The sequence below is a fragment of the Melospiza georgiana genome, chromosome 8 (genome assembly GCF_028018845.1).
Source record: "Melospiza georgiana isolate bMelGeo1 chromosome 8, bMelGeo1.pri, whole genome shotgun sequence".
NCBI lineage: Eukaryota > Metazoa > Chordata > Aves > Passeriformes > Passerellidae > Melospiza > Melospiza georgiana.
In genome coordinates this window covers 14,980,303-15,003,345 of record NC_080437.1, presented here as the reverse complement: position 1 = coordinate 15,003,345, position 23,043 = coordinate 14,980,303, and the positions used below count along the sequence as shown (strand labels likewise).

General features: G+C 37.2%; 1 protein-coding gene across 32 annotated transcripts in view; it reads right to left on the bottom strand.

The window, feature by feature from the left end:
* Positions 1-23,043, bottom strand: part of KCNMA1 (potassium calcium-activated channel subfamily M alpha 1) — a 403,122-nt gene that overhangs the window by 46,348 nt on the left and 333,731 nt on the right. For all 32 annotated transcript variants that reach the window (XM_058029021.1, XM_058029020.1, XM_058029013.1 and 29 more), the window contains 3 exons: positions 15,796-15,889; positions 4,261-4,384; positions 1,109-1,333 (listed from right to left, as the gene is read on the bottom strand). In XM_058029021.1, the coding sequence (XP_057885004.1) occupies positions 1,109-1,333; positions 4,261-4,384; positions 15,796-15,889 (443 nt within the window). The remainder of the gene's footprint in view (positions 1-1,108; positions 1,334-4,260; positions 4,385-15,795; positions 15,890-23,043) is intronic.

Genomic DNA, 23,043 nt, shown 5'->3' with positions numbered 1-23,043 from the left:
GTTTTTAGCCTTCACAGTGACTGGAATTAAAAGGAATTGGCAGAAAGAGGAGGATATTAACTGACCAAATCTGATATTGACACCATTTTTGTGACAGTAGAGAATCTTGTGACACCATCTGTTGGATCAGGTTACAGAAAAATGCCAAGGGCTAACACTAAAACTGCATTTACAGTAACAAAGACCTACAGTCTGAATTAATCAAAAAGCAAAGACAGTCCTTTCATTCTATAGCTATTTTCCCAATTATTCAGTTAAAGTTACATTCATCATTGATTTGTTTATTTTTAACTGCTGAAATGAAATTACTGAAACTAGTAAACTTACAATTTTTCGTTCTTAAAAAATATCTAAACTAACTTTGCTATGTAACATGCTGAGCATTTTCTTTCACTTATACCATGGGCTCCCACATGTCATTTATAGCTGTGGTCACCTAAGATCACCAGCTTGGGGGACTTTGTTAGTCCTGGAGCTCTTGATTCTATATTGTGGTCATATGAGTGAATCATAATGATACATAGGAGAAAAAGGGCTTTTGCAGTTTTAGTGACTGTGCCTACCAAGATCAATAGGAGCTTTTCATTGATTTAAAAAGGGTCAGGGTTTTGCTGTACTTTCCTACAGGACTCTGAACTGAAATGCCAGGGCAGTGTTCCTTAAAAAGCAGGCCAGTCCACAGGAAGTCTTTATGAATACATATAAATATTATGTTGACAGAGTAACAATAATTTTTTCAAAGGTTTTGTGGGTATAAAACCATAAATAATATCATAAATAACTACTGTCATTCTGTCAGGGAAATCACAACATCAGAACCAGCTCCATGCAGGGCGCTACAGTGAATGGTCAATACATAACACAGCTAATACATCTGATAGCAGCTGAAATTCATCCGATGAGGATGATGAGGCACCAAACACTGCAGCAAATAACATCTAATAAGGTCTCACAGGGCTCCGTTTTCATAGACACAGTAAAGGGAAAATCTAAGTCCTCAGGCCTATAAGTAGACAAAAGTAAAAAAGCCTAAGATCAAAGTCAATACGAATCTATCCAGCTGGTGTCCTAAATAACAAAGTATCAATAATATGGCTTTTGAACTTACAGGCAAGATTGAAACCTTGGGGAAGTTATGCAGTGTCTCCCATTCCCTTCTCAGGTATTCAAGTGAACCCACAAACACAATGTGCTTGAGTTCATGGTAGTGAAAGTTGCTGGCTCGTAATGGCATCACTAAATTTCTTAATCCAATCAAAGCAGATTTAACATCCCCAAATATGCAAACGACTACATGCCCACTTAAAACTGTCATCGCTGCTTCACTTCGAGTCTAAAAACAAACAAACAAAACAAAACAAAAAGACAAGGGAAAAATGAAACAAAGGGAATCTTAAATCATATATTGAGTTTAAAACCAGGAAAAATACAACTGTCAATATTGCTCATGCACAAAGAAATAGTTTGATACAGCTATTCATTTTACCCCTATTTATATTACATTAAATGTGCTCAGCAGAAAAAAAACAACAACTGTTCTTGTTTGCAAGCCCTCTGGCATATGGGAAGATATAGTATTGGACCAAATTCTGGTGCTGTGCAAGTTTCTATACATGTGGATTGTGACTCTGGCTACACAGTACTGTAGGTTTAGCTAAGGATTACAGAAAAGAGATGCAAAGTCATGCCCTGGTTGACAAATCACTGGATGGGGTTTTTCAATGCCAATTTGGAAAAGAAGATGTTGAGTGTCCAGTGCTCCTAGTAGGGCTTTGTGATATTACTCAGATCTTGTGAGCTGACCATAATCTCTTAGAGTCAAAGCTCTTATTTAAGGAGAAGCTGCTGCTTCTCTGAGAAGCAATCCATGAATGCCCTACACTGCTCTGCTTTCCAGTGGATGCCCACTATATGCCACAGAGCTTCTCTCAGTAACAAAATACAAGGACAAGTTTGTGACTAGTACTAAACTTTCAGGCCAATTGGACTTACTGAGGAAAAGGTCTCAAGGAGAATATTCAAACAATATTTCAGAATTATTGGAATATTGGAATAGTGTCCAGAATTCTGGAATAGTGTCCAGAATTATCTTCTTGTCTCAGTGAAAGAATAACTTTTTGCACTAATTTCAGCATTGTTTAGTACAGTTGAGCAGGCAACTCAAACACCAAGATGATTAAATGAAGCCACATGGAAAAAATTACCGTAATTTCTGAAGCCAGTCTTGGCATTGTAGTGCTCCATCACGTAGTTGGAGAACCACTGTTACCATATTGCCAAGAAATTGTACACTCTTTACCATTACACAGAAGTTTTGCCAATGAACAAAACTAAACCAGTGGCGATACACAAAATTTTCCTCTCACTTATCCACAGTATAAGTCATTTTTCTAAATTACAGAAGCATGGTGGTGTGCAATTAAGATTGGAATATGCAGCAGTTATGTTCATTATGTCAGAAGAATGGGAACTCTGATTAGAAGTTTTCTCATCAGTTAAAAAATGCATGAGCTTTCAGTTTCTCCAGAGAAATTACACTGATTTTCATACAGCTTGACCAAGAGAGTTGTCTTGGCCCTTCAAACAGCAGAAGACAGGAGTGAATCCTCCAGTGAAGCATCTAAGTTGTCCCATGCCTCTGCCCATGCATCTGGAATACTCAGACTTTACAAGACAGAGACCAAGTCTTGAAAGCAGGTATGTAAAAAATGTCACTCCATAAATCTGTATGCAGCCACGTATGGCAAAAATCCCTTCTAACTACCTGATACTGCTGGAATGTCACAGAGCCAAAACAGATCCTGGGCAGAAAAATTAATTCTTTTTTGACTGGGACATCATCAAGTATCAATTAGAAGACAACCTGGGAAATCTCATCATCTTCAAATTATGCACTAATTTGTACTTGTGCGGTCTCTAAGGACAGCATTAAATTTGCATAGATATGAATGTAGACATAAATTGTGGACTGTGAGCTTGAAAAGGTGTAGGGAAGCATTTTGCTGGCCGTGTATAGGTGATGATGCATGAAGCAGAAAGAACCAGGGCAGACTTGCAGATTCAGGCTGGTAGTGGAAAAAAATAACATGGCATAACCTAGAGATGGTGACTGAGTCACTCCCCAGCACCATTTGTGAGGGAACACTTTTCAAAGTAGGGCAACATGCAGTTTGCCAGCTAAAACGTGTACCACAAAGGAAGATTTTTATCTCTAAAATGTTGTACAGCAGGGATACCCCTTCTTGCTTGCTGATTACAAATAAATGATGCTATTTAAAGCTGTTCAGGAAAACTCCATCTCAAGCTCCATCTCCAAAATTTAGAATTTACTTGCTTGGCTATTTAAACACTGATATTGCAATTCCAGGCAATGTCAGAGTTATTACAGAAACCCCTGAGGAGAACCGGAGACAAGCTTTTAACCCCTGATTGCTAGAATAACTGGGGCTGTCACCATCGTTGGCTACACCATGCCACAGTGCAGGAAAATCTAAGAGAGCAGGCTCGGGAAAAGCTTTATGAAGTGCGACAAAGTGAAGATCCACCAGGGAGTTCATTTCAAATATAATCAGTTTTGCGTGTGAGATCTGGGGTTAGTTACTTGCTACTCTTAGGTATAAGTACATGAGCACAAGTGGCATAAACTTTCAAAATAGACTGTGATAGGCCTCCTAATTATTTTTAATGACTTGAGTCAGTTTGATGGTTTTCCCAGTTAAAGGAATGAAACAAACATAGACAGGGCTCACTGCAACATGCTAGAGTCAGAGTAGGAGCATTACTTGCTCTGCCTATTTGGGCATCTTGAAACATTGGGAATTGAGAGAGGAGTTCTAAGAGAGCAAAATTAATAAAAATAAATTAACAATAATTAATAAAACATCAATAAACAAGAGATAAGTCAAAACAACAATTGTCTGTGTTAGAATCATTACTCTCTTGTGTAAAGAGAAAAGTGGGGTATTTAAGAATTCAAGTATTTCTAATCTTAATTCTCTATAAAAATGTAAACCAAGTACGTAAATTTCAGTTTATGAAAAAGAAATTCCCTATACTGGATGATTTATTATTGTTGCACTGGGCACAAAGATTTATGCAATCAAAATTCTTTAACCAAAATCCTAGCTTTGGTTTCATCACTCTTGCTCCTGATTTCAACACACTGGATTTTGTGACAGACATGAACTTATTTATCCATTAGACATCAGTTCTATGGTTTAAATAACCTCTTTTCAAACACAACTCCTCATCAATACCTACCAAAATGACCTTTTCGATGTCTTTGGCTGGACACCAATGAAACATCCCTGTAGAGTCGTATTTTTTCACGTTGGCATCCATATTGTCAATCTGCTCGTTGCCAGGAATTAACAAGGGGTCATGCCTGGGGAAAAACAAGTTGAGGACAGCATAAATGGAAAATACTATGAATTATGGATGGAAAGATATCCCAAGAGCTATGTACAAAGAGGGACAAAAGTAAAAAAATGAAATGTATTTACACTTTAACATGGTTTCAATAGGACATTTTTAAACAAAAGCGGCATACCAAAACAAAAAATTAAATTTTAAATGTTGGGTGCAGTTTCAATGACTTTCTATCCTCTTTTATGCCAATAACAACTTAATTTTAAATACGGTTTTCTGACACCATCACATCTGTCCAAGATTTTTTCTTTCCAGTCCCACCCCTCTGAAATAAATATCAAAGTTCCTATAGGCATCTGCAATGAAGTAGAAGGGATAGGAACAGAGCCCCATGCTGACTGACTGGCATAAGTATGGAAAGCCAATTACTTGCTTTTACCACATACAACTTCTGACGTGATGCTCTTCACAGTAAAAGCTTTAACAGGCTGCACTTTAAATATTTTAGCAATTTGCCCAATCATATTTTGCTTTCCCAAACTGAAGCCTTTTAAAGATTCAACAGTATGTCATTTTAGAGCAGACTGACTAACAAATGCCCACATCTGGAATACATGATTTTAATACCAAATAACAATGTCCATTTTCTCTGACAACTCTACCTGTGATAACCTTCTAAGTGTTTCTGCTGGAACATTTTAAAGCACAAGGCTTCTCAAAGGAGAAGCAAATAAAAGATATTTTTATGAACTTGCTCTCCAGCTATATAGCTGCATCTAAGCACAGACACAGAGTCCTTTAATTTATATGCTAAAATCAAACATTAAATTAAGTACTAAGTGACTCCAACACTCACATGCTGGTGAAGACCCCTAAGTGACTGCATTATGCAATAGCATTAGCAGAATCATATTCACAAGGTACAGGGTAAACTGACCCTAAAATCTTATATTTAGCATGATTCAATAGTGCTTTGTCTGGAAAGCTACAGTCTTTACCTCAGGTTTTTGTCATGAATGCTTGAAATATCTTGATATAGAACTGTAACATTTCAAAGAAGTATTTGCAACGCAAGAATATGCTAATTGCTCTGAGACAGGTATCCAAATTTTAAAGCAGTTTGCCCTTTGAAGCCTGTTAAAGAAATGCCCATATGCTCTGAGCTCTTAAAACAGGAAAGTTTCCTGCTTTTAAAGCATTTGAACCAGCACACTGTGGTGACATCCTCTCTTCTTCCTGGACTGCTAAAGCAGACTGTGAACATGGTGTGTGATATGGGTTAATTTACCTTGAACATGGTATGCTAAATTACCATGCAACCAACGCTTGCTTCCTGTGAAAAGTACAATCTCAAATTCAGTCAGGGTGATCAATTACTGTGATTTCATAGCCATTGATTACAGATCCATTGAAATCAGCGGAAAATTCTTATGTATTACTTATTCTTACTCAGGGTCAACTCCAAAGAAAGTGGTTCAAAAAAAGTTGAGAAATTATTAATACAATGTTCCATTTAAACCAGAATCTTCTGATGCTTTAAGACAATCAACGCCCCACATGGCAAAGACATAGACTCATCTGGAAAGAAGAAACACTATGTTTTCAAAGTTTTTTACTTCTCTCAGTGGAATACAGTTCAGTGATTTCGCTGTAACCCACTAGCAGCAGGGAGGCCCTACTGGAATACCTGGAGTCTCTGTTCCTGCTCCAAGATGAATAATAACAGGCCTTGCATAGTGTGTGCCCTCTTTTACAGGAAGCAGAGATGAAAAAGCTGTATCAAAGGCATTTATTGTGGGGGCTTGGTTGTTGTTCTGTTGGCTTTTTTAAAATTTCTATAAAAACATATAGACTCTGCATTCTCTTGCATCCATCAGCAAGATGCAGCCATGGTAGTTTTGTCTGAGAGCTGAGATGCCACTCACTGGCCATTCCCCATCTGCTCAGAGTTGCAGGTGGTACAATAAGACCTGCAGCCCTGCGCACGCTTCAATTTGAAGGTTGCACTAATGTTCAGACTACATTTAGTGGTGCTCTGTCCCAACTATTTTTTCTAATGGAATGTGTTATCTATTTGCTTCAAAATAAGAAAGTTTGCCAAAATATTAGGAATCTTCAGGAGCTTCCATTGAGGAATGATTTTCTTTCTGTTGTTTCAGGGTTAGGTTTTTTACCCCAGTACTTCCACAGAACATTTCTTCATGAGTTTTCTAGAGGAGCACTGAAAATTTCACTTTTCAAAAGCAAAGTTCACCAGTCAAATCACATCTTTTCCTTTCAGAAATCAAGCACATTTAAGAAGGAACTTTCCCCTCTATCCTTCATCAGAGGAACTGTAATAAATTAATTTTTAAACAATGCCATATTCTAGTTTTGTAGTCAGTGTTTCCTTTCTGCTCTGAGATTTAAAATTAAATAGATTATCTGAAGCTTTAACACAAGTGACTATTTAGCAATACTCTAATCCCAGACATAAAAATGATTCACAGAAATGATACAAATTGAAAGGTATGTTATAACAAAGCAGGTGATATCAGATATCTGACATCCAATTACGGTCAACTGCCTTGAGGTTTGAGGCAGTTTTTAGTGTGAGTGCTTAGAGCCCAGCACAGTTCTTTAGGGCTTTGCATCCTAACAGGGAACATTCAAAGTACCTTCTTCCAAAGGTTTATTAGAATATTTTAGGCTTAAACATAAGTTGGTTTCAGAGAAAAACAGAGCATGTGAATCATCAGATGTAATCCCTTGTTGAATTTTTAGGCAACAAATTGTGATTTTTTTAAAAAAAGCCCTTTGGTTTTTTAGTTTTTGTTTTTTTTTATCAATACATGCATTTATTGGCAGCATCATAGACAGTTTAGACTCTGCTTTATTGCTTGGAGTATAGCAAGTGGGAACCTTAAAGGAAGCAAAAAGGATGGGACACGCAACATGAAAACATGCTAAGAGATAGTATTTTCTACTTTTACTCCAGGATAAGGGATTATTGCCTGAGAAGGACTCTCTGATATGACTAGCCACATTTTGTTTCACAATATGTGGGGTTATCCATGTAAGTGGACTTATTAATTTTAAATCTTTTGGGCTAAGATATTTTTTAAATTTCTCTTTATTCAATGTTTCATTCTCACTAAAGTGGTCCCTGAAGCTGTCTGTGGACCTTGGAAACTCGTTGCTACTTAGGTCCAACTTTGTCCTCAGATGTTACTGAGTGTATCAGAAGATACGACTTATGTATTTAAAAACTGAATTGATCAGAACAGTTATAAAATAGTATTACTACTTTGGACATATACACCCTCATTAATCTGATAATCCAAACCTCTTTTGCAAATACTAAAATTAATTAAGATAGACACACAGAGAGGCCAAAGCTGTCAAATCTGCCTAAGGCATTTGGACACCCTCTTCCCATTAAAATTTATATTACACAAAGCATTACAGTTGTTGCCCTTACAGCCAAATCATGGACTGAATGTTTCTAGAGCCTCTCTGCCTCCTGATCCTTGAAGATGGCCTTGTCAAGCTGTGCTTGAGTCACATAGGCAGGTTACTGCAGAAATGCCTATATTCACACTGCACTCATTATGTTCTCCAGGGCTGCAAAGTCCTCTGATTCAAGAATTCAAATCATATGAAGAAAAGCACTTTCTGTCAATTAAACCCCTAGTACTTGTTTTAATTGAGATGTTGGTTTTTATGACTTGCAATGACCAAAGCATTTGGTCCTTCTGGCTGGGAAAAGACATGTATAGCCTATATGGAAGGAAAGGAACAGAAGTTAAATTTCCCTCATCCATAACCCCAGTTTAAAAATAGCTTCTCTGGTTCTTATAGCAGACATTACATACGCATGACTTAAAAGGAAGAGCAAAATGCCATCTTTTCAATGTTTTGAAGAGCCTATAATGCCACTCATGTGCAATTAAACTTGAAAACGACGCTAAATGCCAAGCTACAGCTGCAAACCCAAAAAGCCTGCCTGGAAGACAACAGCCTAAAGCAAAACCATAAATCCCACTTACAGCAAACCTACTGCAAGGAAGTCAACATTACATTTCAAGGAGTATTGCTTCTCTAGCACACAGTTATAACCACTGCAAAATCTGAGGTTTTGAGTCTGAAACTTTTGGGTAACTCACTGGGGATGGACAGAACTGAAAAGACTATTCAGGACTAAAGGGCTGCCTCAGTAAATGGCTATTGTTAAACATACCCTTGTATTATGTCACCCTTGTCTTATGCTATTATACACATGTAATTGAGAACTAGAGCAACATGCCCTCCCTGGTCTGCAGTGGAACTACCCTGAGTGCTGAGCACTGGGAACAAGAATGCTGTGTGACCAGCAGGGAGAACCCTGGCGTTGCCTGAAAATAAACTCTAATCTCTTAGTCTTTATGCTTTATTAAGACAATGCCTTGGCTAGTTTTTGTTCTGTCCTCCAATAAAATTCTCTTATATAAAGTCAATGCAAACCACACCTGATAAAAACACTACTCCTCTTTAACCTGTGTCTGTTTAAGTCTGCAACTCTGCCTTTCTCAGGTAGACATATCTGGATTTTGCGCACAAAAAGATATTCAGCAGTCTCCTGCACAAGATTCAGGGTCTTTAGAGACACCCTGCCTGTGGTTCAGGAATTTTGAGTTTTCCTACCTGACTTAGGGGTTTGTGGTTATGTCTTAACAAGTATAGGCACACAGATGCTTAATTTTAGGAGGAAGGAGTGGGTTTGCTGAAGGTAAGAGAGGAATTGAAGACACGCTAAAGAACGTCTCACGCCTTCAAAATTTCTCCTACAACTACCCTAACAAATTGTGGCAATTAACATGCTGTTAGTGTTAGATGTGTGCAGCCAGTGCAGGTGCTAATAATTGAAAAAGCATTTAGAGCTTTTACACCCTGGCTGAATATTTCATGATGTGCTGCATGTTTCACTATTTACTCAGTGGGCCTGTGTCACTTCAATCTTCTCTGACTGCTTTGACTGGTGCTATAAAGCTCAACCAAGACAGAGTGACGGCTTGTCACAGGAAAACTCCAGTGACTCCAGCAGCTCGCTGGGACTAGCTATGAAGGTTGTCACGACATTCTGATGGAATTCAGCAAATGTTTTGTGACTAATACACCCAACATTTGTCGGCTACCATTAGCCATTCCCTGTGACCCTGCAGTCTGTGTGGATGGCATTAAGTGGTAATGAGAATTTGTTGCCTCTGTGTGTTACACTAATGACACTCTCTCACTGATCTTTCCTTTCACAGGTTAATCAGAAACGAAATTTGTAAGGATTCAGTGCCCAGATGCACCAGGCTTTACAGAAGAAAACCCAGTGTGACAAGAGAAAGAAAACCTGCATTTTACTGTTAAATGCTTTCATTGTCATATTCAGAAGCTATCATCACATTTTTACAATCTCATGCTGTCTTTTTTCCCAAAATCTAGGAAGAAGACTATATCTAATACAGTTTGTACCTAGTGCCTAGTCCAGTTTATGGGCCAAACTACAGTGTTAATTGTCCTTTCTTCCCTCTTGCTCTGACCAGATGTTGCTGGTTTTACTATTCTCAGAAGCTTTACTGGATCCTTCCCTGGAGAGGATCCTTCCCTGGCTTCAGTGTGGGGTCCATGCCATGGGAGAGTTCTCTGTGCACTTCTCCAATGTGGGTCCATTCCATGGGCAGCAGTTCTCTGCAAACTGCTGAAATCTGGGTCACTGTTCCACTGATTGCAGTCCTTCAAGGACAGGCTGCTCCAGCAGGGCTCCTTCACAGGGTCACAGGTCCTACCAGGACCTTTTTGTTCCTTGTTCTTAAATCTGTTATAACACAGGTGTTACCATCATTTCTAATTGGCCCAGCCTTGGCCAGTGGAGGAAACTTCTAGCAGTTTCTTACAGAAGCCACCCTTGTAGCACCCTGGCTACCAAAACCAGGCCATGCAAACCCAATACAGTAGTTGTGTGATAAGCCATGGTAATAAAAACAACATCGATTTTTTTTTTTTTTAAAGTTACTCAAAGTCTTGGACAAGCCTTTTTGGGATGAGAGAGCAGCTTTTGAGGGTGTCTGACATCAGCCAGCACCAACCCACTACAGTCTTCTTGAAACCTGGGTACCATACTTCTGATCAAGAAGCCAGCCCTTCAACAAAGAAATGGAAAGGAGACAAATTAAACAGGAAACCAAACCTACCAGTTCCTGGTCTACTGATAGGATTGAGAATCAGGAGGCTAAAAGATACTACCGCCAAATTTAAATAATTTGATTCTATAATATTGTTAAAAGTTGGTGTAAGGCAACATGGCAATCACTGAATTACTCCTGTTGTTCCCTAGTGAACTTGTAAAACAGAACCAAGAAGTGAATTATGCTATTATATACCTGCTGGGTTGCAGCTTGTTAATCATTGCATATTAGCACTGCATATAGTCTGGATATAAATTTGAGTACAAAATTGAAACTTCCAAGGTTGAGGGACATAAATATATACCATTATTATGGCTCATCCATGGGTTTTCACATTTTCAAACCTTATCTTCATGTCTGGTTTAAGGGAGTCATGGAAAATTATCAGAGTCAACTTATTTTACCATTTATGGCTTGAGAAATGCTTCTCTGGATCTGCCATCACTTTTTCTTTTTTTGTTTCCATGAGAAAGCTCACAGCTTCATTTCATGGAAGGGCAGCACTAAAATAGCAGAGGCAATGCATATTCATGCTGAGTGGCACTAGCAAAAATGTGTATGTACATTTAAGTGTATGTGGCTTAGTGGGTGGATGAGGAGATAAATTTGCACAGCCATTGTTCATATACTTAAAATATTATACACAACTTCAGGAAAAAAGACAGGAGGTTTCCTCCTCAACTTCAGATAAATAATCTCATTAGGCTTCTGGAAACGTATGCCAAAGAGCTCACTTGTTTTTCTGTGTCATTTAGCTGGGTCTTGACAGTTTCTGAGCAAGTTTTATTGTTTGGTTGGGAATTATTTTAGATCTTCAATCAGAAAAAATCCTCAGGCTTACGAAATTCTCCTTGGCAACACACTGAAAACCTAGTGTCCTCTGATGCCTCTGATTCTTATGTGATCAGGGACACTAATGATAATGACCCTTTGCTGAGTATGCTACTTGTCTAGAGGCCTATGTCAACTACACCACTACATCCAGAGTGGACAGGGACAAACTATTTGTTTGCTCTTCAGGCCCCTTGGGCCCTGTCATATGCTATTTGTTCTTGCATTAAGAGGTAGTTTAACTCGGCTGGGCTGACATTTCCTTCAAGTCAGTGTATTCCACTCAGGCAGTAGCAGCTACCAAAGCAATAAGTACAGACTTGAGGCTCAGCAACAATCATTTAAGTGGCTTTTTTGATTCATATCCAGGGCTTTTCACATTTTTACTGGTCATTCTGAATCCAAAATGACACATTTTTTTAAAAACTAGCTTTGCTATTTGACATTCAGGCAACATGGCCTCCTCATAGTTAACGTGGCTGCTCATCAATAACACACATCAGAACCTGCAACTGAGATGATGAACAAGGACTGATACTGCTGCATGATACCAGAGGCATTGATCAGTTCTACTTTTCTTCTCCACCTCATGAAGGATACATGATATGTGACTACTCTCCCAGTCACAGCCTGCCTTCCTTTTCCTTCCATTGCCTATTTAAATTTTACTTTTTACTGTAATAGCATGTCCTTGTGTTCACATCTTAACTTACATTTTTTCCTGTTGGAGTTCCAGTTATTTTTAAAAAGTATCCATGCTCTTGTGCCTTTAATGGGACAAACTTTTGCTGATGTAAAACAGGTAAAAACAGTCATGACAATGCTGAGTATTTTTTCTGGTTAATTTGGATTTGTAGGTATTGTTGGAATTTGAAAGATTTGTTTCTGATTAATTAGACTCTTCTAGTATTGCATCAGTGTGATTCTGCCCATGCCATTTGATGTGATGCAGCATTCAGTTAGAACAGTGACTTCCTAAATATGAGTCTAGACCATCTATGATGCACACAAAGAGCATTTGTATATCAATTGTCTATTTATATCAGTTAGTAATATGTTGTAATTTAGAGTCATTAAAAAGGTGCCATTAAAAAGGATTCCAATCTATCTATCCATTTCATATTTGGTAATGCAGATTTCTACTTATGTGTTAGTAAATCTCAAAAACTCCCACTCTCTCACCAGGTCAGACCACTTGTCACGAGGTCCCAGGGAATCCCTGGGATACCATTTCCATCCTCTGTTCTAATCAAGCAATACAAGAAGCCAAAGTTTTGTCTGATAGCATAATACCCTCCACCACTGGGGGAACCTAAAACCTATGCAGCATTTTCAACATTATCTTAACTTTAGGGCTGCTCAGAATGATTCAAAAGTCACAATTTGGATTTCAATTTATTAATGAATTTTTCACATATTTGTTGTTTTCATACTCCAGACTTCTTGTGTTCCAGGCTCCTTCTAGATCCTCTGGATCTCAAACCACAACTGAGAAAAACTTTGCAAAATAGCCAGCTATTTCTGGGCAGGTGGGACAGGGGAAAAACTGACTTGAAAAAGGAGTTTTTAAAGCAAATTTATAAAAAAACTTCTAAAGATAAATATCAGCTACAGACATGACAGTGCTTTAGCTGATTTACCTCTTGGGTACTTCTAGCTGACATGCACTAAAGATTTCTGGGCAGGAAAGCAAGTACCTGTCACTTTCTGTAATTTACAAGGATAAGAAATAGCAGATTATACAGTCCACCTTTGTTCCAGAGAGGAGAAAAGAGTTTGACCATTACAAACAAATCTTAACAGAGCTCTCTTCTGATTCAATCCACTTTGTCTTTTCTAGCACCTTGGACCAAAGTTAAGTCAGTGTAGATAAAGAGCAAAAGGAAGAGACGGTTGGGTCTGGGGAGAAGCTGAGGGTGCCAACACTGGGCTGGAGAATAAATTTAGCAGCAACAGAGATGAGGAAGAAAACAATGTCTGGATTTGGAAGCCTGGCAAGTTCTCCACTCGCTGCTCAACCTGTGTTTAGCAATTCTGATGTGCTACTGAGCAGACAGCTCAGGCTCAGGACGACTACTCTCCCTCAGTCCCTCTTCAGCAGGCAATGAAAGCAGGCTGTACTTTGAAAATCTTCCCCCATCATGCAAACTGACACAGGCATGCTTTTCAAAAACCCACAGCCAATCTGTTGATCATTACTTATTTACAAAGGCCTTCGGGCAGAAAGTCCTGTAAAAACCATACTTGATACGGTATACACTAGCTTTTTCTGCTTGTGGAAAAAAGTACCCCTAAGGCTACCTCAAACCATCACTTTCTATTGCACATAAAATGTACCGTGTAACACTAAAGTATTTAATATATATGGTATAATATATCTACAGGAAAGGCATTTGTGTAGAAGTATGTTACCCTGTATTTGGTAATTTGATGTTTTGCTGAAGGCTATGACTTGAAAAAGCCTGCACCTAGTACAGAGGACCTGTCATCTCAGTACCCAAGAGCCAATAGAATAAAGAAGTACCCTTAAGCAGCAAAACTTTGACACAGCTTTGAAGCATATGAAAACAGTATAACTCCCCAGAATTATTATTACTCAAGATCAAAGAAATGAGGCATACTTTACATAGCAAACAGGGACAGTGTGTTCAGTTCCTTCTCTCTCTCTCCCTTTCTCTTTCTTTTTACTTCTACTTCCCCAAAATTAGAATCTGGGAGAAGGTGAGGGGGGGAATCTCCACATGTTTAAATTTTAAGCAGTTAAAACAATTAGCACCAGATAAGAGGACTGACCAAAGGTAAGTAAATTGAAAACTATGCTAGCATGACAACTGGCACTATAAAAATGAGAAGTTTGCCAGTATGCTCATTTTATTCCTCCTCATAAACTGTAAACAAGCATGTAAATCAGTGTCATATGGGCAAGGCTGAGCTAACAGGAAGGCAGAGAACTTTTAATGACACATTTTACAGAAATAGATGGTCAATAGGGGAAAAAAAAAGCCACAGCTGGGTGCATTTTCCCTCTGTGAATCAATCTCACTTTTGGTTCTGTAGTCTAAACAGAGATGAAGACAATTTGTGGAAGTTATGTCCTTGAATATGCCCTATATTGCAGAAACAATAAACAAATATGGATGCTTCTGTAACTACCCAAAGAAAATTCCAATCTAGTGACTGAAATACAAAGAGAAATATCACCTACCTGTATCCAGAATCATTACAGGAACAAAATCATTGTCAACAAAAATGATAACAGATTTTATTTATGGAAAGAACTATATATTTGTATCAATTTTTTTTCACTTAACCTCTGTTAGCAGACACAGTTATACACACATAAATCTCAAATTCCACCAATGTGTCTGTTTATATATGCAAATAAGCTTACATTTTCTGTGTATGTGTACATATATATACACAGAGTGGAAAATCTCTGCTATAGTATTTATGGATACAATTATGGACTGAGGGTCTATCCTGGGTTCACAGGATATGCAAAAACAGAGCAGGAACAGCCTTGTCGGAAACTATCTACTATGGGATCTAATTTTGACTGAGTTGAGCAGGTAAAAGGAAAAGCACAGTGAGATAGAATGCAAATCACATAATATTTTTAGAGATTAAAATTTCTTGTTGCAGTTCTAGTTTTAACAAATGTCCTAGAGGTATTTTATCCTATAAAAGGAAACTACATAGTTATACAAAAGAGTACTAGCGTAAAATAATGTACACATAGCAAGAGGGGAAAATATCACTAACAAGATGCTGTTTTCATCACCCACTTTTAGAGCATATACTACCCTCTTAAAAATCCCAGTATTTCATAATTAATGTGCTTTTAGCTTGACTAAAACTGCGTTAGTTTTGAACTTTGCTTTGGCAAGTATATATATTATTAGACTTTTTCATCAGTCTAAATCAATTAACAGAAATTTGATTTCAATCGACAGGATAAAAGGAAGGTAATATTCAGGTTCATTTTTGATTGTGATGATACATCTCACATATGGCCTTAAGTACAGAAAACAGTACTCAGAGGGAATCCAACAAAAAGAGAATTGCCTGAGGCAAACTAACCACATGAGTTCCCCTGATTGGTTAGTGCTATCATTAGTGCCACTGCTGTTTAAGAACTACACATGGACAGGACAGGGTGACAGCTAAGACTTTAAAGCCTATGTATTTTTCAAACAGCTTTTCAAACTGTTTTTCATGACAGAATTTTTTTTCAGCTCTGTCATTAACTGCTGACAAGCTGACAGAATAAATACTTCAGCCTTTCAGAAACCATCTAACAATCTTTTTTTTTTCACCCCCTCCCCTTATTTTTGATGTGGGGGGAGGAGAGGAGGAAGGAAGAAAGAAAGGAGATGAAGATATGAGTTTCTTACAGTCTTACCTCATCAGTTTGGGTGAGGAGTTGGGTGAATTTCGCATGCCTCCATTTCGCTGCTTTTTTTTGGGTGATAGTGTCGACGGCTGCTCATCTTCAACTGGAAATATAAGGAACTCATGAGATTAAGTACTGCTCTGAGTGCAATGTGAAATACAAGTGAAGTAGCAAAGAACACACACTCTATGTCCATTCACGCACTGATACTTCATTGCTAACATAGGCCAACAGTAATAAAAATCAAATACATGTTAGTCGAAGAGATTGGTTTGAAGGAGAAGCAGAGAAGAATACCAGGGTTTTGAACACAGGTGTTCAAATTGGTTTCATACTTCAAAAACAAAGGCGGGGGAACCACATTCGGGTTATTCTTAGAGTTATTATCAGTTAATCTGCGCTACAGAAAAATAGAATTAGTGCTCTGCTGTATTCCCAGACAGATAAAGTACTATTTTCAATATCAACATAACGGCTGCCAGCCTGCTTTTGCTAATGAACTAGACACCAGTTGGTTTTCGCTCCTCACATGCCAAACAACAGAGTCTTCATGAAGAGACGTAAAATATTCAATGCCTTGATGTTCAATGATTCAGTTAGTCGGGAATGTGAATGCAGCCTGCCATTGTGCACAGATCTCCAGCACAAGTCAGACCTCATCGCTCTACTCTCCTCCCAAAACGGAGCTTTAACAGGAGTGAACAGAATGAGGTTGAATGGAAGTGGGGAGACAATACCTGTATAACAGAGAATGCATGTGTTATGCAATCTTTTAATGAGCATGAGGTGCATTTTCAAGGACAGATTGATTTCCAGATAGAAAACCACTTAGAGTTTTGTCAGTCATAAACTACACTTGGATAACTTATGTCACAGTATGTATTGCTTAAACAAGTGCAGCTTCCTAAGAACTCATCTATAAGAATTAACCACCATCTTTACAGTTTTGAGATTGTAACTGCACTTGATAATCTGTATGTAGCTTTTACATGTACTATCAAAAGGAATAAACTCATGCCTGCTTTCTCAGGTTCATACTAATGCTACTTTATTCTGGTACAAAGTAGAAAAAAATAAACTTTTTCCCATCCTACTGTTAACTGAAAAATTAATTAGAAGATACTATAACTGATGCCTAGGAAGCTTTAACTTTAAAGCTAAAAGGAAAGACATCAGTAGTAGTAATAGTAGCTGCTATATTTAAAGAGCTCAGTACATATTAGCAGTGCACAAGCAGAGGTTGGGAAAAAAATACTATTAGCAATAAGATACATAAGAAAAACAACAAAAATGGGATATATGTCACCTGCACCAGACTTATCTGTGAAGAAATTAAACAATAGTCTTTTGCTATAACTCTCTTCTGACACTATTTTATTACAGACTGCATTCCAGCCTACCACCTCTGTCTGTTTGCCCAAGCCTGCTATGGAACTTCATTTTGCCTTGGTCAAGACCAAAGGGCTGAGCCCTGAAAAGACAGATTTTGCTTTTAGATGACCTGGCATCATCTAGAACAAGGAAGTCACAACCAAAGAAACTCTGCAAAGAGAAAAATCAAACCCAAAGCGACCAAACAAAGCTAATCCTAAAATAAATGTGCCAAAGAGTGGTGTAAAAGATAATACTTAGATCAGAACAATGACAGTCTAATAATGATTTATTCACTAAGTTTCCTCTCTTCTTAGGCAGCATCCCTAAAGACAAAGGAATTTTCTTCTCATTTGACTTTTCTTTCTTTTTCCAAATCAAAGTCCTATAGTATAAATGCTTATTGATGGTTAGTTAAATGCCTCTCAGTCAAATTTGGCTGAGAAATAAATAAGCCCACAGAAAATTCTCAAAAATACACAAATTGAAATTTTCTTTCTGTGACAGTTTGCACATATTAAACTAGATCGTTTCAGTATTTAGCTACATGTACCATGAAGTGAACATGCACAGAATTGGTTTTTTGGTAATATCTTTGCAGCTCTGATTGCAAAAAAGCACAAGTCTTTGTGATTTTTAGAACACCCTCTTCAAATCATTCTCTTGAAAATGGCCTAGCCTTGTTTTAAACTTCTCTACCAAAAAGTTATTTGCATGCTATTCCGCACAGACAACAGCTTTCAAGATATCCACTGTGCTCTCTTGTTCTTTATTGGATATAAATATTCAGTTCCACCACTTAAAAGATCAAATGAACAAGAATCATGCAAAATGTTCCTTCCAGAAAACAATAAATGATCTGTTTTACTGTCTTGGGAGTAAAAATTCTAAATTTCCCTCAAATTAATCTGTTACCATGGGGTTACAGAATGTTTGTCCAGAGATGCAGTATGGCACCACAAGTGTGCTGTTATACAATTTTAGCAGTTCAAGGGAGATACACATCCATCAGGACCATAGGCAAAAATCTTACAGTAACACAAGTCAACTGTAGATAATATTATAACCAGAAATATTTCTCTGCTTAAGAGAAAACAATATTAAAAAATAATATTCTTTCAGGTTTTCAGCTAGCTAATAAGACTCCTTCCTGATCCTTTCAAATTCTGTAAGTTAATACAATAAGGATGCTTTTGTACTATATCGTCCAACATTTTTTTTCTGCAGTGCTGCCAGGTGATGCTAACCTGCTGCCCAATTAAAATCAAAGTCTTACTTTGTAACCATCCAAAATAACAACTTTTAGAAGTACATTTCTAGCAGTCTGCACTTGTTATTGGTACCACATCTGCAATAAATAAGCTTCCTTTTTGGATATGTGCTTGTCATATTCAAATCATGTTACTGTCACCAGTTGCCTGCAAAGCCCCAGGTTGGCAAGGCTGACTGGTTAATTCCTGTTAGCAAAGCCTTCTGAGGGGTCTCAGTTTGTTGCTTAACCAAGAAAGGCATTTATTCTCATTGTAGCAATGGAAGTAGATCTATATTCATCATACGACAGGAAGTCAAGTTTTATTTTTCATTGAAATCTCTGCACAGAGTTTACAGGGCATCTGCAGTTTAGCAACACAGCTCCATAGGAATGAGGGAAGGGAACACATGAAGTTGAAATATGTGAATAGTATCTAATGGACACTATTACCTATGGCTTGGTTCCCAAAAATGTTGCAGTGATAATTCACAAGTGGTTTCTTAGTAGTAAGTAGGATATAAAATATATTTAATTATTATCCTTCAGATACTCCTATCAATTTCCTGCCTATTTAAAGAAGTGGATCTAGCAAAATTTTTAGTAAGGTTATTAATATTTTAGTTACATGGTTTCTGTGTCTGTATTAATTTAAAAGGGAGTCTTAAATTCACTTGTTCTTATGAAAGACAAACATATTTGCATAGTGGGGCTGTGATATATGACAAATAAATTCTGATATGGTATGTTTATTTTTGTTAACAAGTCCCCATTTTTTATGTCTTTATACTACAGGATTTTTATTAACTACAGCCATATTATGTTACAGAGACTTTTTCTACCGCTTTAATGAAAATTGGAAGTTCAAGAATTGGACACAGAGTTTTATAGATTTGGAACTCTGAGTTCTAATAACATTCAAGAGCTTGTTTGCACATCCCTAAGTATAACACTTATTGTACTGCTGTAACAACCCAGAGCTCACTTGTCTAATAACAGTTTTGCAGTTCAGGAAGACTCAATGCTAAAAAAAATGTCAGGCGAGTCTAATGAGGCTTCAGACACTCAGTTTTATGCTGGAGTTTAATTTAAAGTTACACTGATGTTTTCACATGTTTGCTTATTCTTGAGTAAAGAGTGTTCATTATTTCAATGACATAACCTCCAGACAATGTTCCACGAATTGGTTTAAGATGTGCTGGTAATTTTAACAGTCTTAATATGAATTGAACATTTGTAGCCACATATCACTTGACTTTTATCCTCATTTCATTTTTAAAGCAAAAACAAAGAGTAAGTCTTCCAAAACAGGGGACAAGTTCATAACTTTTTTCTTTGTTATTTTCTAGCTATTTTTAAAACAACACTGTCTCGTTCACTGCCTCTCCCAGGTCACTAGCTGCACTAATTTACAGATGCCTTTTTAGACACCAAAAAGAGTTGAAATTTGAAATAACATTGATGTTACTGAACATCACATGAACTGGGATACCTGGTAAGTTCATTCTGCCTAGCATGTAAATGCTCCAAAGCAATTAAATCCTTTGAAAGGTAAAGCACAAACCACCCAGAAACATTAGTTGACTAGCTATCTCGATTAACTTATTAATCACCACATCTGGAGAAACCCACATCTGTAAGCACTTAACAGAGCATTAGTAATGTCATAGTCACATTGAAAACAGACTGCAAAACCATGCACAAGCCATTCTGTATTGCCTTATGCATCCAACTACTGGGCTACCTACGGAGATCTTGGTTCAACCCAGGCTTTTGGGAATGGTAGCGGTATTTTACAGGCAAGCTGAGTGCCCTTTGCAATCTACAGTAGGTAGATTTTCCTTGTTCAACAGAACTCAGTAAGTTAAGGTGCAGCAGCGAGGGGTTGTTGGGTAGGAGGAGGCTCCCTTTACGGTTATTAACAAGTGGAACAGGTTCCGGGATTCCTTCAGTGGACTTGGCATCAATCAATGCATTAGTAGTTGCATTCTTGAACTGATATGAACCTTTTGGGTAACTTGGTCTAGCTGCATTCTTTACTTCTAAATAATAAGAAAAAATTTAAATTAATTTCTTTGTATTAAAAAAAACCATTTAAAACTACAGGAATGAATCAATTTTGATATTATGTGGAAATACAGACATTAAAGCTTAAGGTATCAATTCCAACAGCAGAAATTAAGGTTTATACCTGCAGCTTTCTTATGTTGTTGTTTCTTTTTTTCCTCTAAAAATGACTCTTTATAGAAGAGTACTTATAGAAAGATTATTCAACAATATTATCACCTTTAAGCAATAATCCCATCCTACGGTAAGTATGTCTGAGGTAATACTTATTTCCCCATGTTGATAAGGGCTTTGAGATTTACTATCTGTGGAAGATGTTTATTTCTTTGAAACTACTGAAAATGACAGGGGAGGTAAAGCACTCTGCTGCTATTAAAATAAATAAGGAATCATAGAAAACATAAGGTCACCACTTCAAAATTGTGCAAGCATACTTATGGAATTAAACTGATTTTAAGGAACCCACGTAAAAATTGTTGAGTATTCAACAGTGTTGAATATTGTAAATTTCAGGAGGTCATACACAGTACCTCTGAAAATAAAGTTAAGAAATTCAATTTCCTAAATATGGATTTAGCTTAAAACTGTGATTCTTTGTCTTCCACTGATAATATATCAAGGCTACTTAAACACTACCCTATCTACTAATACCTCTAACAAATGGCACCCGCGGTAACAACCAAGAACAAAATATTTTTCTGGTAAAACACGCAATAAAGATCTTCCCCTAATGCTTGTTTCATTCTGAATGAGTATAGTATAGACAAGAAGGTACAGAACAGAGCTGCTAAGACCTTATTATTGGTTGTATAATGAAGTAAGAAGTTTAGGTAGGGAGTAGTTGGCGAACTGATAAACTTGCAGCATTATTTACTATTGAAACATATATATATGTTTCAATTGCCTTAAAGATTCTATGGAGAACACTGAGCAGAGAGTAGAGGCAAAGTATTTGAGGTCAGCATGTTTTTTGGGATCTTTGTTTAGTTTACCACCAGCTAGAAACACCATCTGGTAACAGGAAAGATAAAAAAATAGCATTCCCATGCTTGCCATTTTTCTTCAAGCACAAAATCTGTCTCTCTCATGGAAAAGGTGAGTGTATAGGAATTACAAGAGTCATTTGAAGGTACCTTTTAACAAGTTTGAACAGGTTGGTGGCAAAACACCCATTCTAATTCAATGACCTTTTGATGGTTTGCTACTATTCTGAGGTAGATTGAAAAATTAGTGAGAAAAGAACTAAAAACTAATTTATTATACTATTCTCATTTTTACTAATAGAAGTAACATAATAATAATAATAATAATAATAATAATAATAATAATAATAATAATAATAATAATAATAATAATAATAATGCATACTCACCAGAGTTCACATGTATTTTAAATCATCAGAAGAGAGCATATATCTTTGATTAGCAATAATGACAAGAAGACAAAATATTGAATACACTACATGAAAATTATCAATTCTACCTCAGAGTTACTGGGTTTTTTATCAAATTTTGTACTTCTACTTTTGATATTCCTCCAAGTGAAATAATTTTCAGATGATAAAATATATCTGCAGAGAACTATCTCCCTACACGTCACTGGTCAAGCATGTATTTGAAGGCCTCAAAATGCATCAACTCAGTTCTATTTTTAAAGTGCAGATAATAGTACTGGAAATAATCTTTAAAAATCCACATCCTCTATCAAAGTATCTTCACATGAAATGGAAGAAGACCAGAATCTATTAAGCTTATCAACCCTTTAATCAAGTTATAAGAAACACCATAATCTTTTTACAGTCTCTTCTGGAGTTCAATAAGTGATGGTTTCAGATACCAGACCTGACTATTAAGCAATAACCTTCCATTGCAGTGTATGTTTTATGGCATATTCCATGCAGACAAATTCAAGCTTTCCTAAGATTTTGTGCTTGCGGTGGCACAGCATGTGTCAGAACAAAAATACTTGTCTTTTGGTATGGAGCTTGGCATCATATTTAACAGCACCACATGATCTTGTTCAGCAGGAAGGCGGACTGAGCTGCTTAAAACCTAAGTTACTTCCCTTTACTTCCAACAGTGTGGACAGGTACTACCACTGGGCATGGGCATAACAAGTTGCCAATTTTTTTTGGTCAAATTATTCCAGATTCAAAAGTTCTAACTACTGGTTTCATCCCATCACCTCTAACCTCCCGCCTCAAGAGCTTAGATCAAAGTGGAAGAAGCCCAACAGTGGACGAGTAATGAAATTCTTTGTACATAGGACAATTTTCTTTCTCCACTAGTTTATGGCCCAAGTCTTTTTACTCAGTCTTCAAAAGCAAGGATTACAGAATAATATCTGAATGACCTATCTTTTGTAGAGATAATAATCTCTTTTTCCATTCCTCCTAAAATTACACATATTTTTTTACCACAGAAGAGTGAAACTGGTTACTCTTAGTGTAAATAGTCTGAAGGTGCACGCTGTGCCACACACATGGGGCTGTCAGAATACACCCTGAACTACACAGGCAAGCACAGAGCTTTTGGATGAAGCAGTTCTGCACAACCAGGTGAGAAACACAG